General features: G+C 39.0%; 1 protein-coding gene across 1 annotated transcript in view; it reads right to left on the bottom strand.

The window, feature by feature from the left end:
- LOC121943069 (solute carrier organic anion transporter family member 3A1-like) overlaps window positions 1–10,321 on the bottom strand; it is a 35,734-nt gene extending 25,413 nt beyond the window's left edge. Inside the window, exons 1-2 of the mRNA XM_042486449.2 lie at window positions 9,675–10,321; window positions 4,067–4,526 (exon numbers count right to left, since the gene is read on the bottom strand). Coding sequence (XP_042342383.1) covers window positions 4,067–4,526; window positions 9,675–9,833 — 619 coding nt within the window. The 5' untranslated portion in view covers window positions 9,834–10,321. The remainder of the gene's footprint in view (window positions 1–4,066; window positions 4,527–9,674) is intronic.
- Window positions 10,322–15,262: the final 4,941 nt, after the last annotated feature.

The raw sequence follows: 15,262 nt of genomic DNA, 5'->3' as shown, positions 1-15,262 counted from the left end.
ACCATGACTAAGCCAAAGTGTCACCAAACCTGAGTCAGATTTACCATAAAAATACACACACACACACACACACACACAATGACACTGCATGACACACAATATGTCTCGATGTGGGCTGAAGGAGAGGACAGCCACTGTCGTTCAGTTCCAGTGTACCAACGCTACTGACAAAAATGGACATTTCCTCATCCTGTATCATTTCAGTCGCCCTTCCTTTTTTAAAGGGAAACTATGCCTACTTTCAAATTTCATATATATTATTCCTATGGTCTCAGACAGAGCAAAACAATGAGTAAACATCAACAACTCTCTCCTGAATCCAAAGCCTAGAGTGCTAAAACTGAAATCTGTGATGTCATTGAGTATCAATTCTGAAACTACTTCATAGACAATGATGGTCAATGATGTGCTTGATGATGCTGAGAGCAGCCAGGGGAATGTTTAGAGTGTATGAGAACATTTTCTGTTTCACGACTGAAAACACTAGGGTAAAAAAAACTTATTTGAGTATTAAAAAAAACAAAACAGAAGCACCTCCAGACTTAATACTTGATGACATCACAAGAGAGAGTAGCTCATGTTCACTAATATTTTTGGGCTGTCTTCGGTCATTGGAATAATAAGAATGAAGTTTGAAAATGGGCATGGTTCCCCTTTAAAGAATGAATAGCGACTAAAATTATACATGGAAATAACATATTGGAACTCTTAACTTAGGTAGTGTTCCCCTTCAAAAAAAAGGTTGAAGTCAATTCCAAAAAAATGTTTTTAATTGTAAAGCAATTCATTTCAATATTCCTTTATGTATTAGTGGTCTGTTTAACAGAGAAGTGATACCTGGGAAGTCAGCCTTGTAACACCAAAGTGAGTAGCAGTTAGCAGTTAGTTTATATTGAGAATATCTTTGAGGCTGGTAGGGCTTAAGCAGCAAACTCTGAAGCTGAAAAATCAACGCAAAAGTGCCAAAAACTGCAGTTCCTCTAATGGCCAATAAAAGCTAGTCAATCCCCATAGACCCCATTGTTAAATGCTCAGCTTTACAGCAGAAATAAACATGTTTACAGCATGGCACAAAAACAGGTTCTGATCTCTATGGCTCATTTCAACACCCATGACAGGACATGTGGCTACTTTCAGTGACAGACTGTCTCCTGGGAATAAAGTCAGATCAACACCGTGCTCCTTCACAGCTCCACCCTCTGGTCCAAATATGGTCGCTTCTGGATCCTAAAACCAGTGGGTGTTGTCACAGTACTTATGTCCATTGTTTTTTATACAGCTTGTGGTAGGGATTCAGTTATTAAGGAGCATATCAAAAGCAGAGGCACTAGCATGGAGGCCTAGCTGCAGTCAATATTACTGTACAGATAAAGAGTTGTATGACTAAAATTGTTCTTATCAGTGTTTTCAGTTGGTATATGTCTTATTTTGTTCATTTTTTAATTTTCTACTCCTGATGACCAAGGGCATTCCTAACTCCTAATTCCTAATTCCTAAGTGAGCAGCACTTACCATTTCTGCACTTGATATCATAGGAACTGAAGTTGTTTTATTGTCATCCACAAAAGCTAGACACAGCTAAAAATATCTCTGTATTGTATATTATGGTGTCTATTTCCACTGATTGTGATTTGATTGTCACCACATTTGTATCCACCGCACTGCACATAAACCCTCCTCAGCTCCCTAACACTGCTTTCTTTTTCCTACTTGAATGTTCACCTGCCATTAACCATGCTTCTAACTTATCGTGACTAATTATGATTTTGTGAGGACTGTATCAGTAATAAGATTTTGTTTAATATAATTTTGTAGTCTTGTAATTCTAAAATGAGCTTCTGTGTTAATTAAGGAGAGTTGATCATTTCCAGCATGTGAGTGATTAATGTCACAGTCATGTTTCAATTATGCCAGTATAATCATCCCATTTACTCAGATAGATATTGTGATTGTAGAGATGTGATTATGACATTAGCTTTTTTTTCTTATTACTTCCAGCTAACTGGAATGCGAGTCAGCCAGACGGGGAGCATGAGGAATCAGGCTCGTTGTTGTTTAGTTTAGGGTTAGTGTTGTTTTCTGCTTTTTTTTTTTTACTGGTAGGAAAATTTCTAAATAATATTCTTCATTGATTATTAGTTGTAAATGTTGGCTTAGCCAGAGTTTTGGATGTCAGGGGTAATATTATTTTCTGCATCATTTATTCCACCCATGCACTCCATCTTCTGGTGTGGAAGGACAGACATGCGGTGTCATTGAGTGTACTGGCATTTACAGCCAGCGCCATATTCAACTGCCTTTGAGAACATGCCAAGTTTGATTTCAATCACTGTATATTATAGTGTTATGGGTGTGTCAGGCCGAGGTCACTGACCAATCACACATCATTAAAGAAGTAGTTTGACATCTTGATGAGTATGCTTACTCACTTTCAAAGTTTAGATGAGAAGATCGATGCCAACCTCGTGTTTGTGCACTCTATAGGTTTTTGTCAGCGTGCGATAAACTTAACTTAGTATTAAGACTAAAAACAAGGGAAACAGCTGGCCTTGTTCTCGCCAAAGTTAAAAAAAAATCTTCTTCGAGAACCTCTAAATCTGACTAATGAACACATTATAGTTTGTTCCTTTAATATGGTGACCAGACATCCTGATTTTCCAGGATGGCCACAGTTTTAAGCTGGATCCCAAGTCTGAGCAAAGATCTGTAAAACACTAATTGTCCTGGTTTTCACCCCAATTAAAATGATAATAAGATCACTTGTAGACATTTCAGTTCTGACATAGGCAATTGTCATGCTCTTTTAATTATTACCTAACCCAATATAAAAATATACTGTGCACCTCTACATTAGTAATTCAGTGTGTGTCAATCAATGTGTCTCTGTCAAGGCTGTTGCTATGACACTTGTGGTTATAATGCCAAAGCTAAAATCGGTAATTTCTGAGAAGCTCCAGGTAGCTTACTCCTTGCAACTCAAAAGTATGCAGCAACAAAAATGCTTAATTCTTCACACACTGCAAAAGAGTAGTCTACATTTTCAGTCACACACGGTGGAAATGCTGATATAAAGAATCAGATTAAGACGGCCAAACAGAAGTGGAGGCTAAATGCAGAAAGTAGCACAGTTGCGACCTAACATTACTTCAGGGGTGCAGACGCCAGTGACAGCCATTAGAAATGGGCAGCTCACCGTGTGGTGAAACACAACCAGAGCTTCTGATGCATTGACTGTACAGCTGGCCATGTGTTTTATAGTGTCATTACACAGTTTTCAAAGAAACTGTGTTTTGGTTGATTCTGGGAGACAAAACACAATTTTTCACCTTCTGGGATGTTGTCCATGGTGCTGAAAGGTGAACTTGATTGGTGTGCTAAGCACTGAACTAACTTTCCTCCATCCTACACATGCTTATGCACGCCTGAACGTGCAGACCTCTAGAGGATTCCAGTTTGGGGGTTTAAAAATATGGGCACCCTACTTTTGAACTGTCACATAAACAGAAATGTAAAAAAGGACAAGTTGGGGATTTAGGGGAGTTTTGTGTTGCAGCTAGGCTAGCTGTTCCTGCTTCTTGAGTTTATGCTAGGGCAAGCTAATTGCCTGCTGGCTCTAGCTTTGTATTAGAGTAAAGAAATATGTGTGGTATCAATCTCCTCATCCTGCTCTCAGCAAGAAAGTGTTTTCCTAAAATGTGCAACTATTTCTTAAAGCACATCAGTTAGAAATTGTGTCACTGTTCATGATGTTGTGAAATTGGTGTTGCTTTAAGTCTCTGATTCTAAATTAGTTTAGGTCAGTTATTGTGTCCTTTCTCTATAATGTTGAAAATGTTCATAGCTCAAATATAACCCATCTGCAACATATCTATGACATCATAATGGTTTCTGTGGCTTTTGTATTGTTTGACTAAGCTTAAAACCAGTCAGAACCAGAAGAACTTGAAGAGTTTACCATGCAAAAAGCTTTAGACATATTAAATATTAAACAGTTCTAAACAATAACAACCATTGACACACACTCAGCTCATATGCTTCACTTTTACAGCAGCTCAGTGCTACTCACCTATATACAGTGAAGAGTCCTTCCTGTGGACATGGTCATCGATGTAGGACACTCCCAGAGGCTGGACAGGTGTGGCTCCGATGCCCAGAAGAACCTGGGCTCCGATCAGCAGAAGGTACATCATGTTGGTGTTGGCTCTGTTGCCACATTTAAACCCAGAGTCTCGGTTCTCTGACCTGGAATTGTTGGAGCAGACATCCCTGCCATCCTCAGCGTGCCACGAGTCTCCGGCCTCGTACTCATACTGATGAGTCAGGAACTCCGGCAGGGCTGACAGCAATGCCCCCAGCGCCATGACAATCCCACCGCAGCCAATCAGGCGGGGTCTGTGGGCCTTGGCGCCAAAGTAGCTGACAAACAGGATGAGGGCCAGGTTGCCGATTTCGAAGCTGCTGGCGATGACACCCACATCTGCGCTCTGGAGGTTGAAGCGTCTCTCCAGAGTGGTCAGGACACTCACCTAGGAGAGAGAGAAAGAGAGCAAATATTTTTACAACTAGCTGCCATTTAGGACCAAAAATGACATCATAGCCAAACCACTAAGTTTTTAATGCAGGTTTATAAGCTTGATTTTAGTAATAATGTATCATCTCCACTCTACTGATTAATGTATCCACCTTTTAGAAATATAAAATATTTATATATTTTGCAATCCATTTTAATATTTGTGTAAAACAAGAAGGCAGGGCATTGAGCTTCAGGTGCTATTCAGCAAAAGCAACCTGTTGATGACACACAGTAGCTGAGCTGCTCTGCTTCCAACATCTTCATCAGCACACTCCTCCTCCTCCTCCACCGAAAAACAACCCTGAGGCTAGTCTGATGCCAATGTGGGAAAAAGGGACATGTGCATGTGTGTGGCTTTAGGCAAGAAACCTCACGCAGCTGTTCTAATTATGAAACCTGGATGTGTATAAGCGATGAGGTTGCATCAAATGTGCTCCAAATCATCTACAGAACTGAGAATAAAAGGTTGGTCAAGAGTTATTTTAAACTTGCATTAATCACTCATCCACAGAAAAAGGTACAGTATAAGCCTCAAGACTTATTGAAACAATTCCACATGAAAAGAAGAAATTTAACCAGGTGAAATCAAAAGGATTATGTGTAATACAGATTCATCTTTTTTTATATTGCTTATCCTGTTTATTCTGTTACTCCAAATTCTACTGCAAAACAAGACAATATCTTGTTGTCTTGTTTATTACTGATCATTTTTCTGTATCAATTATTGGCCAATTAACTGATTTCAGCTTTCAAACATATTTTTTGGTAATTTGAGCACCATAAGCCAAGCCATCTAGTTTCATTATATTGGAGAGAAGGCAGACATCTCTACGACCGAAATCTCCAACAGTCTGCAAGTCACACCAAAACAATCTAGATTGATAAATCATACTTAGAGGAAAGATATGAGTTTTTTGTTGTTTTGGGGGGTTTTTTGTATTTTGAGGATAACTGTCCCCTTAAATTGTTTTTTCCCCACCAACAGTCACACCAACAAGAATATTTAATTTACTGTCTCATGAAACAAAGAAAAACCAAAAAACAATTAAGAGATTGGAGCGAAGCAGTGTTTGGATTTTGTGCTTTAAAAAAATGATAATTTTAAATTTAGACAGTGAAAACAATGTCTAATATGCTGGGGTCCAGTTAAAACATGTATCTTAATCTAATTCTACTTAATTTTATTCCTTCTAAAGGGTGTTCTGGTAGAAGAGGACTGATTCTGGGCAAACCACTTATAGAAATCCTTTATTATTAAAAAAAACAAGATGTGCTAATATGTACAATGATGGAGAGATAACTGCACCATGCCCTCACGCTAGTCATGCTGTACTGGGCCTGTCCTTGGTGAAACGCCACCAAAGGTGTCTGGACAGCAGTCCAAACAACTCGACAACTGGCAGCCCTCCCCCACTTCCTAAAAAAAAGGATGAACAATGTGTAATTCACTCCTAAAATAGGAAGATGGCTGTGACAGGTCTGTTGTTTCAACTGTGAAACACTAACCCAGTTCTGTCAGCATACAACACGTGTGGGACTGACGGACAAAATGCTACAGCTGACAGCCTGACAATTAGTTACAATTACTTAACATGAACTGAACATTCACATTGTGTCCACTGTTCACATACAATCATTATAAAGTTGAAATTCATAGTCCACTGATATTACACACTGGGATGATGCAGTTCAGAGGTCACTGAGTCTCTATGACAGTGTGAGGATTTATTCTTGTGGTTCTAGAAGAATTATGTAGAACCTCATACTGGCTGCTGAGGAGAACAGCCGCTTAACACCTTTTATGTTCCAGATTTAGACATTTTAGTCCAATACACGCAAATAATTACAGACAATTCAAATTGTTTTAGAGCTTTAGAGAACAGAAAAACGCTGTCCATTTCAGTTTCGTGAATATAGACTGAGCCATGTAAAGTTGTTATGCAGGTGCTGCTGTGCTGACAGTGATGATCTTCAGTCACTATCACTACATCCTCTTCAAAAGCTTTACTATAATTTATTTGTAAAACACAATGTGCCACAGAAAAAAAAGAGAGAGAATAAACGCACACTGTGAGCCCAGAAAGTGGCTGAATTAAAAAGAGACAGAATAAAAGATGATGACAAACAATATTTAAACAGGGGAGGATCGACAGTGCTTCTATGCCGCTTTTGTCTGCAGCAGGATTTGCTAAAGGTGCACTTTTGGATTGGATTGCTGGTATAAAATAGAAGGATCCACTGCAGTCTTCAAGGTAAACACTAATGCACTTTAAATTTGTGACTGGTGCAAAACACATTAAAACCAGCTCAGTGGTGTTTCTGCCAAGCTGCAGTCTTTGCCAAACACTGAACATCATAGAGAACATTTTTTTTGAAAGCCTTATTTCCAGCATCTCTACAGGGACATGTAACCGTGTGACTGGATCCTGGAGATCAGCTCCATTGATCCACATTGATTGGTAGGTTTTAAAATATAAATCTGCTTGGGCTGGTTCCTTCTTATCTGTGTACATACTGTATGTGTAAAAACCTAAATCAACACCCCCTTTGCTCTCATAATATTTTACTGAGTCTCGCACAAAACTTGGCAAAAAAAGCTATAAATATGTTGCCCCTTCTCCTTGGAATAACTTGCAGGAGGACCTGAAATTTTCTGAGCTGATTACTATGGGGGAATTTTACTCACTTTCAGAGCATCAAGAAAATAGCACTTGGTCAGTGTGACTGCTCCTCAACTTTTCATTCAGATTGTTTTAGGACATTGCACATGTTTATGTATATAACTGTTTTTAGTGTTGACTTTAACTGGACTGCTGTGCTTGCTCATATGTGGTATATGACAGTTGTATTTTTCTGCTTGTGTTTATTGTTAGAACAATATTTATGCTGCCCTCTTGGCCAGATCATTCTTGAGAAAGAGATAATTAATCTCAGTAAGTATCACCATACAATGTGATACAATAAGATACTAGACAATATAATGTGATGCAATATGATGTGATAAGATTCGATACAACACAGTCAATCATATTGTCACTTTGCAATAAAATTCATTTAGCCTCCTCAGACAGCTCTGCTAAAGAAGTTCACAAACAAATTAGACATACAGTACAATTACACAAACAGCACATACCCATAGAAGCACACCACAACGGTCATTCAGATCCTAAATAGCAGTACACTGATTTTGGTTTAGCAACAGGATAGACTGATGCATAAAGGAATAAAACACTCATTCATGACATATAGTATGACTTAAACAGAGCTTGCCTAGGATGCAGACAGTTGGACATGCATAGACAGTATATACCCAAAGTTGCACCAACATACAGGTCAGATCGACCAGAATACCCAGGGAATAAGTCCTAAAACCTGCAAATCAGTTAGTATTTCAGCACTCCTGGTTCCCTTATCTTAAAGTTGATGAGTTTTTTCAATTAGTTTTTTAGTTAGAAGCCTAAAATAAGGTCTGTGGTTAACACAAGCTGAAGGGACTTTCACATTTTCTTATACGGCATAAAATACTTAAGTACATAACCCACCTGCAAATTTTAAAGCTTTTATGTGTTTTAAAAAGGCAGTTGCTAACAAGTGGTAAAATAAATCTACTGGAAGTCAAACAAGGTTTTACACGGGTTAACAGCCTTGTCGTGGTGACAATGTTAAGTCATGTGACTGTAGTACAGTTCATTTATAGCCTAAAGTTAGCTTTTTACTTCTGGCGATTACATTTAGGCTTTGAAAATCCTAAATGTGGTGTTCATTTTTGAAGACCATCTTGCTGAACAACACGTATAAGCATTAGAAACATTTGTTTATAGAGATCTTATTTACTGCAATGATCCAAACTCCAATGGAAAAATCCCATAGGATTATTGACGAGGAAACCAGAGAAACAAAACCTCCACATCCGCCTACAAAAAAAACATCACCCCTGGGGCCCTCTTTAAGAGTCAAGAAACTGACCTTTGACCTTGCCTCTTTAAACATGCCTTCCTGAACTGTGCTGATATGACCAGAGATGAAGATGAATATTTTTTCTACTAAATGTTCTGTCCCACATGAACAATAAAATGAAGCATCAGCCTGCAGGTGCAGTTATTTATAGCATCAAAACTGTGCTGACACCTTTCAGGGGCTTTGACTTTGATCAGGCAAATTACAATTCAGATTAAAGTGGCATCTTTTACATCTATATAGATATACAGTGAGTGATTTAGGCCAACTCTAATAATGCAGGTAGACCAAACAAACACATTAACTGCTGTGGTTGGCTTTGTCCACATTGTCTACCACCATTGCAAAAATTATCAAAATTGAAACATTTAACAAAATTTACAGTGCAGGGTTTTTGTTTTTGTTGGGGAAGATGTTTCACTTCTGCATCTGTGGTCTTGCATGAAACCTTTATCTTTTTAATCATTTTTCTTTTGGCTCCTAAACTCATTATACATCTGCTGAATAGAGCTTATCCCTTTTGTTGACATATCAAATGCATAAAATAGCACTATAGCAATAATATGCATCAGACTTCCATTGGGAATCTAATGTAAATGGTATAAAATAAGGGATTATTTTCTGAAAATATAACATAATCTATTGTCGCTTCTGCTGTGGTGATCACGTCATCTCCTAGGCCTATATCCTCCCGTGTCAAAGGCTTTCTGCATTACTGATGCATACGACCGCAGACTGTAGCAGAGCCGGCAGGTTGGATGGACCTCCTGACCAGTGTTTCGTAACGTGCTCTCCAGCATACCGTCCATATACGCATATAAAATTCTCCAACAACAACGTGGAGCCTACGGCCGCCGCTGTGACGCGCACTGTGTCATGCAGATGGTGCATAGGCCTGATGGATAATACGCAGCAAGTCATCAATCAGTGAAAGCACCGCGTCCCATGGTTTGCTGGAGGATGTGATTATTCTAATGTGATCAGAATAATATGATTATTAACCGCATCAGCGGAAGCGCCGCATCGCTCCTCTCACCGTCTGTCTGCCTGTGCCGGTTTGAAGGGCGCTGCGTTAACCCGATGTTACCTGATATACACAAAAATCCGACAGACCAACACTGTGTCCGTGGTGACTGAAACTCACCAGATAGGCGCCCACGGTGCCCTGTGCCAGCATGAGCGCACATTCCGACACCAGGAAAATCTTAATGTTGGAAAAACACGAGGTCTTCTTCTGGTTATCATCCTGCTCCGGGTCGTCGGTGCTGCTCCGCTCGGTGCAGATCTGGTTTTTAACCTGCATCCTTCGGCTCAGGCTCCGGTCGGGTTGGACGGCATGAAACTGAACGGGTCCGGTCCGGCGGGGAGCATCTGGTTTGAATGACGAGCTGCACTGCAGAACAAGTGCGAATCGCTTGTCAATAGCCCGTCTAGGCTGGAAAATACAGCGAGAAATACTGCTGTCCACTCAGCATTACGCACAGTCCGTCAGCGACCTCTCTTCACAGCCTGTCCAGCCAGCGCGTATCGACTACATCATATTTAAATACGTAGACGACGCGTGTGTATGTATGACGGCTTTTGGTACCCGACGTAGAACTACAGGACGCTGTTTCTCCACATCCGGGATCTCCACCCAGGACCAGTGCCGACTGGATTTGGTTTCAGAGCCCGGTTCCGAACCGCAGCTCTGCGTCCTTCAGGCGGTGTTAGGATGCTCCTCCTCCTCCTCCTCCTCCCATGCATAGAGAAAAAGCACAACGAGGGAGGTGTAATCTCTCCGTCTGTCTATTCCTCCTCCTCTCCGTCAACGTGTTTCCCTACATCATCGTTTCACCTGTGAAGACTTTCAGCTTCATCATTGCCACAAATAATGCAACATTTCATCAGAACACTCACTGAAGGAGCCCCACGAGCAAACACCGGCTTATCAACTGGATGTAAAATGACACAGCACATTTTCACCAGTCTGTAACAAATGTTTCATTCTTATATTATTCTGCAGAGTAAATACCACAATGATAAACCAATATCAATGGGACAGGGGTTCATAAGTAAAGCTGTTCCTACATCAAGTATCATCTTTGTGTTTGTGGCTCTCAGGTCATTAAATTCACATTATTTAAGCTTTTGAAACTCACAATAATCCAGCCTCCAACTGCACAATCTGTTTTCTAGTTTATTTTCACTGTAATGCAACTCACTACAAAATGTCCAATTTAGAGAAGGCCATCGCCACTAATTCTTCATTAGTGTCTTGTGAGGTGCAGTGAGACATTGATGCCCACAGCCTCCCTAATGGAGCTACTAAGTGCTGCAGGCGTTGTGAAGTGGAGTTGCATTAGCAAGCTTTACAGTAATCGGAAAATGATGATGAAGCTGAGAGATGTCGATGAAGATGCAAAGTTGCTGAGGTCAAGATATGTAGAAATAAGAAATCAGAGGCGACTGTACAGCAAAATGTTTCCAGTATGACAGAAAAGTCAGACAGAGAGACTAAGTTAGGGAGGTGGATGGATGGACTGCCACAATGTGACCAATATAATACAGATAATATAATCCCTCCAGGATTTTACAATGTTATGATCACAATTATTTACAAATTCATCCAGCCCCCGTGAGCTCTGTGCAATCTTGCAATTTTGTCCAATCACTGCAACTTTATCTTAAATTTAACTGTTCAAAAGGAGTGAAATATAATTTCATTGTAGAGCTGCAGAGTGTATCGATTCTCTCTCTGTTTATGATGAGACTACTGCTGCGCCTGTCACACACACACTGACAGGAAATAACTGTTAGTGTCATACAGCTAGCGTTACTCAATGTTTATCGACAGGTTTAATGACAAGGTTGAGCCATTTTGCTATTAGGGTGACTCTTTGGCGTCTGCTGCTGAGCTTTGGCTGCCCCCTCTCATCACAAATAGATTCTAATTTTGTGGGAAACACTGAATACTCATAATTATGACCTCTGAATGTGAGACAGAATCACAACTATTTTTTGCAATATTCACTTGCCCTGTTATTTTAATTTAAAAACAAACAAAAAAAAAAGCCAAAAATATTCAAACTTGCAACACATTTTTTTTAGAAAAGCTGCCATGAAATCAGGCATTTCCGGCTGCAACAATCACAAAAACAACCAACAAAGTGTGTGAGGGACTATATAGGGAAGATAGACCTTTTCTGTGTGGATTATGCACTGATTGTACACCAATATGACTATGCAAAGGTACACAGAGGGCAGTTTCCTTAAAAAGTATTGTAATATAGTACACATTTTTAATCACAAAAATTGTGGTATTGACTGACGTGACAAAATAACTCAACTCTGACTTTTAATCAACTCATCCTTCAACTCCAAAGATGTTGCAGGACCAAGGACAAATGTAATTTAGTTTTTTAAACTTTGTTTAACCTTCTAGTTTAACCTGTAACAGAAACACCAGTCTCCTGAGTCAATGTCCTGTGTTTGTTGGACCCATTCACCTCCCCTCCCATCCACCCCATGCAGACTCTTATGCTCATTACACTACACACATGCCCTGTCTAATAATGATGCAGACAGGTCTATATTGGAGTTGACTGGAAGTTCAGTGTGTCTCATACAGACGCTAATTGATGCATATTTTTCTGACACCGGGGGCCACTAACCAAGCATCATTTTTTGACACCCTTGAGCACAGGCTGTGCAAAAAGACTATGGGCAGTGGCCCCCTCGCCCCACCCCTGTGCTCACTATGCTATGTTATGCTTTTGTAGATTTAGCTCAGGTAATCTACCTTCCTATCTTCATGCTTGGCTGAAGTCTACTCAGCTGGCTTTAGGATGGTTAAAAATTCAACACTTGCCACACAAGAACTCTATTACACACATCAGCAGCCCACTGTTGTACTGCTGGAGCTGTTCTACATGAAAACATTCAAGGTGAAGCACTGTGGTATCACTGTGCACAAACGCTCAGGGACCATTATAATCTACTCCATATTTATTTTATGATGTTCGATGTGTACTGTAAGCTTAAGCGGCATACCACCTTTTGACACTGAAGGTGGTATGATTCTCTGCCTTAGAGTGACTAAATAATGAGAAGGTGGTGAGTATCATGTTAAAGGGCATATTCTTACAATATACTTAGTATCTGTTATGAGAACTGACACTGTGACCTCTGTAACCATGAAGCTACCATGCCTGCAAGGCAAAAACTACTATGTTGCCTTGTTCCGAAATGACTGTGCTTTCTTCATTCTGGAAAAAAAATTCACAGGACTGGTTTTGCTGGTTCAGTGTAAGCTATCCAGCCATCAGTGAAGCGGATGTAATGTAACTCTCCATTGTGCTGTATAAAGATAATGCCTTCTGGAAATGTGGATGTGATTGTTGAATTAGACCAGCAGCAACTTCCAAAGGGCTTCTGTCAATAATAGTCCAATAAGTTGTGCAATGATCTTGAGTTTTATGTTGCCAAATTGAAAACACACTGGTTGTGTTTTAATGAAGACAACCATTTGAAAACCGAGCAAATTGGCCTGACTGCTTTCAAAAACAAAGGGGTGAAGTTACGAGTTATGAGTTACGAGTTAAGAAAATTACCTAAAATTTAGTCAAAATTAAGTAAACAGGTAAAGAAGGAAAAAAAAGAAAAAGGTAACAAAACAAAAATATATATTCAAAATGGTAAAAAAAAAAAGAAATCTAATAAAATATATAAAATAAATACTGTCTATATAATAAAAAATAAAAATATGAATCTGAATGAAAAATAGATCAAATAGTTTACAACAATAATTACAATAATGATAAAGATAATTTCAGACATTTTTCAATATTTTTTAAATTATGAATGGTATCTAATAATTTTATTCTCTTTCTATTAATAATTTGTAGGAATTTTCCAGTCACTTTTTCCTAATTTCTTGCAGTTTGAGGGACATCTCTCATCAAGTTTCTCAGAGCCTTTTTAGCCATGTTTTTTAAAGAAATCAAACCAATTTGCTCAAGTTTCAGAGGTTTAAATGCATGTGAAAGGTGTCCGAATGCAGCACAAGAAAACAAATGTCACTCCAGGTTTCAAAGGGTTAAACACATTTTACCTGGGGTTACATGCAAGCATTCACTTTGAGTCCTAGCACCAATTTTCTTTTCTTCTCTAAATAAAAAGATAGCCCAGTGTTTGTCTGGTTTGTATCAGGGATCAGAATGATGGAGTTCATTGACATCAAAGTTGCTCATGCAGAAGAAATGAAAATGACAGCAGAGTGGCAGGACAGAGTGCCACAGAGACAGAAGTAAAAAAAAAAAAAAAAATCCTCCATCATAACCGTGAAATAAGAGCGCTCAGTGCCAAGGTCACTTACCACTCACCCCACAGCTTTTGGCTCACAATATTCCTCGGACCATTCAGATGCTCTATCAGGACCAATTCAATAGCATCTGAAGCAGCACAATCTATCAGGCAAACTGTGGACTCAGCAGGAAGCACATCCATTTCTCATGGAGTCACTCAGAGTACCCGGGGTGATTTAAGATCAACCACAGTGCCTGCTGATGCAGTGCAAGCCAACTGAAGACATTATCGTAGGATGCCTCTTAATCACAAGGTCCAGAGAAAGAGGAGCGCATTCATGCGCTCATCCTCTGACAGACAAATGAATTACTACAACACAAATGCAAATGATGTCAGCGGTAATATTTAATGCTCAAACCACTGTAGGTTTTGTTCTCAGAAACTTGTGTGTTTTTGCAATATGATGATATACAGTTATGTATTTCCAGGATTTTACAGGATGTAATTGTAATATTTAACAATAAATTACAGTATTATCACTTCAGAGTTTTACCAAGCTTTTACTGTGATAGTTCCTACTGCAGTACTGTTACATGTCCTTTCTAACCCTATAGTTGAATATAGGCACCAAACAGTGGCCCTTACTGTAACCCTCAGACACAAAACCATCTTGATTCTGTGCTGATAATAGATCCATTTGTCTTCATTTGTTTCTTTATTCTACAACAGGTTAATTGTCCAAAGGAAGGTAGAAAAATGCATCCAGAGAGGTAGCAGTATTTTTTTGTAGTATGTTAAATGTATCCCTAAAATAGAAATAAGAAATTAATCAATCAATCAAATTATTCTGAGCAGTTATATGAATATCAGAAATGCCAATTTGTTTTCTGATGATTTGGATGTGGACACAAAGCATGGGATGTATATTTGTGTGCTACAATGAAAAAGCAACAAAATACTGATCACAAAAAAAAGAAATTAATTAATCCATAGGTAAAATATGTGTCATAAGATAAAAAATAAAAATAAAAAAAACACGTGAATTTAAAGTATTGTGTTTTTCATAACTTTCAGATCTGTAGCTATTAAATGCTGGAATTTAAAAAAAGACAAAAAAAGGTTTTTTTTATGCTTGAACATTTTTCCACTATGCACATTTGCTATGCAAAGACCATTATCCATGATACTTTTGTTAACAAGTAAGACATTGTGTCTCAGACTGTGACCCTCTGACTGTCATGTTGGTGATAAAGCAACTCGAGGTCACTATTGACCTCGTTGGTCATTACAATCATTACAATCATCTTTAAAATTACTTGTGTGTGTTTATATTCAATTACATAGACTTCAGATTTACGACATCACCTGTACCAGCTTCTGAAATGTTTTAAACAGCTAAATGATGCCCAATGAAAGTAGTAGGCTGTTAAACAACAAAGGAGATCT

The sequence above is a fragment of the Plectropomus leopardus genome, chromosome 1 (genome assembly GCF_026936395.1).
Source record: "Plectropomus leopardus strain MGB_pleo_1.0 chromosome 1, ASM2693639v1, whole genome shotgun sequence".
NCBI lineage: Eukaryota > Metazoa > Chordata > Actinopteri > Perciformes > Serranidae > Plectropomus > Plectropomus leopardus.
Note: the sequence above shows the minus strand (reverse complement) of the source record. Positions and strands in the feature narration are given on the sequence as shown.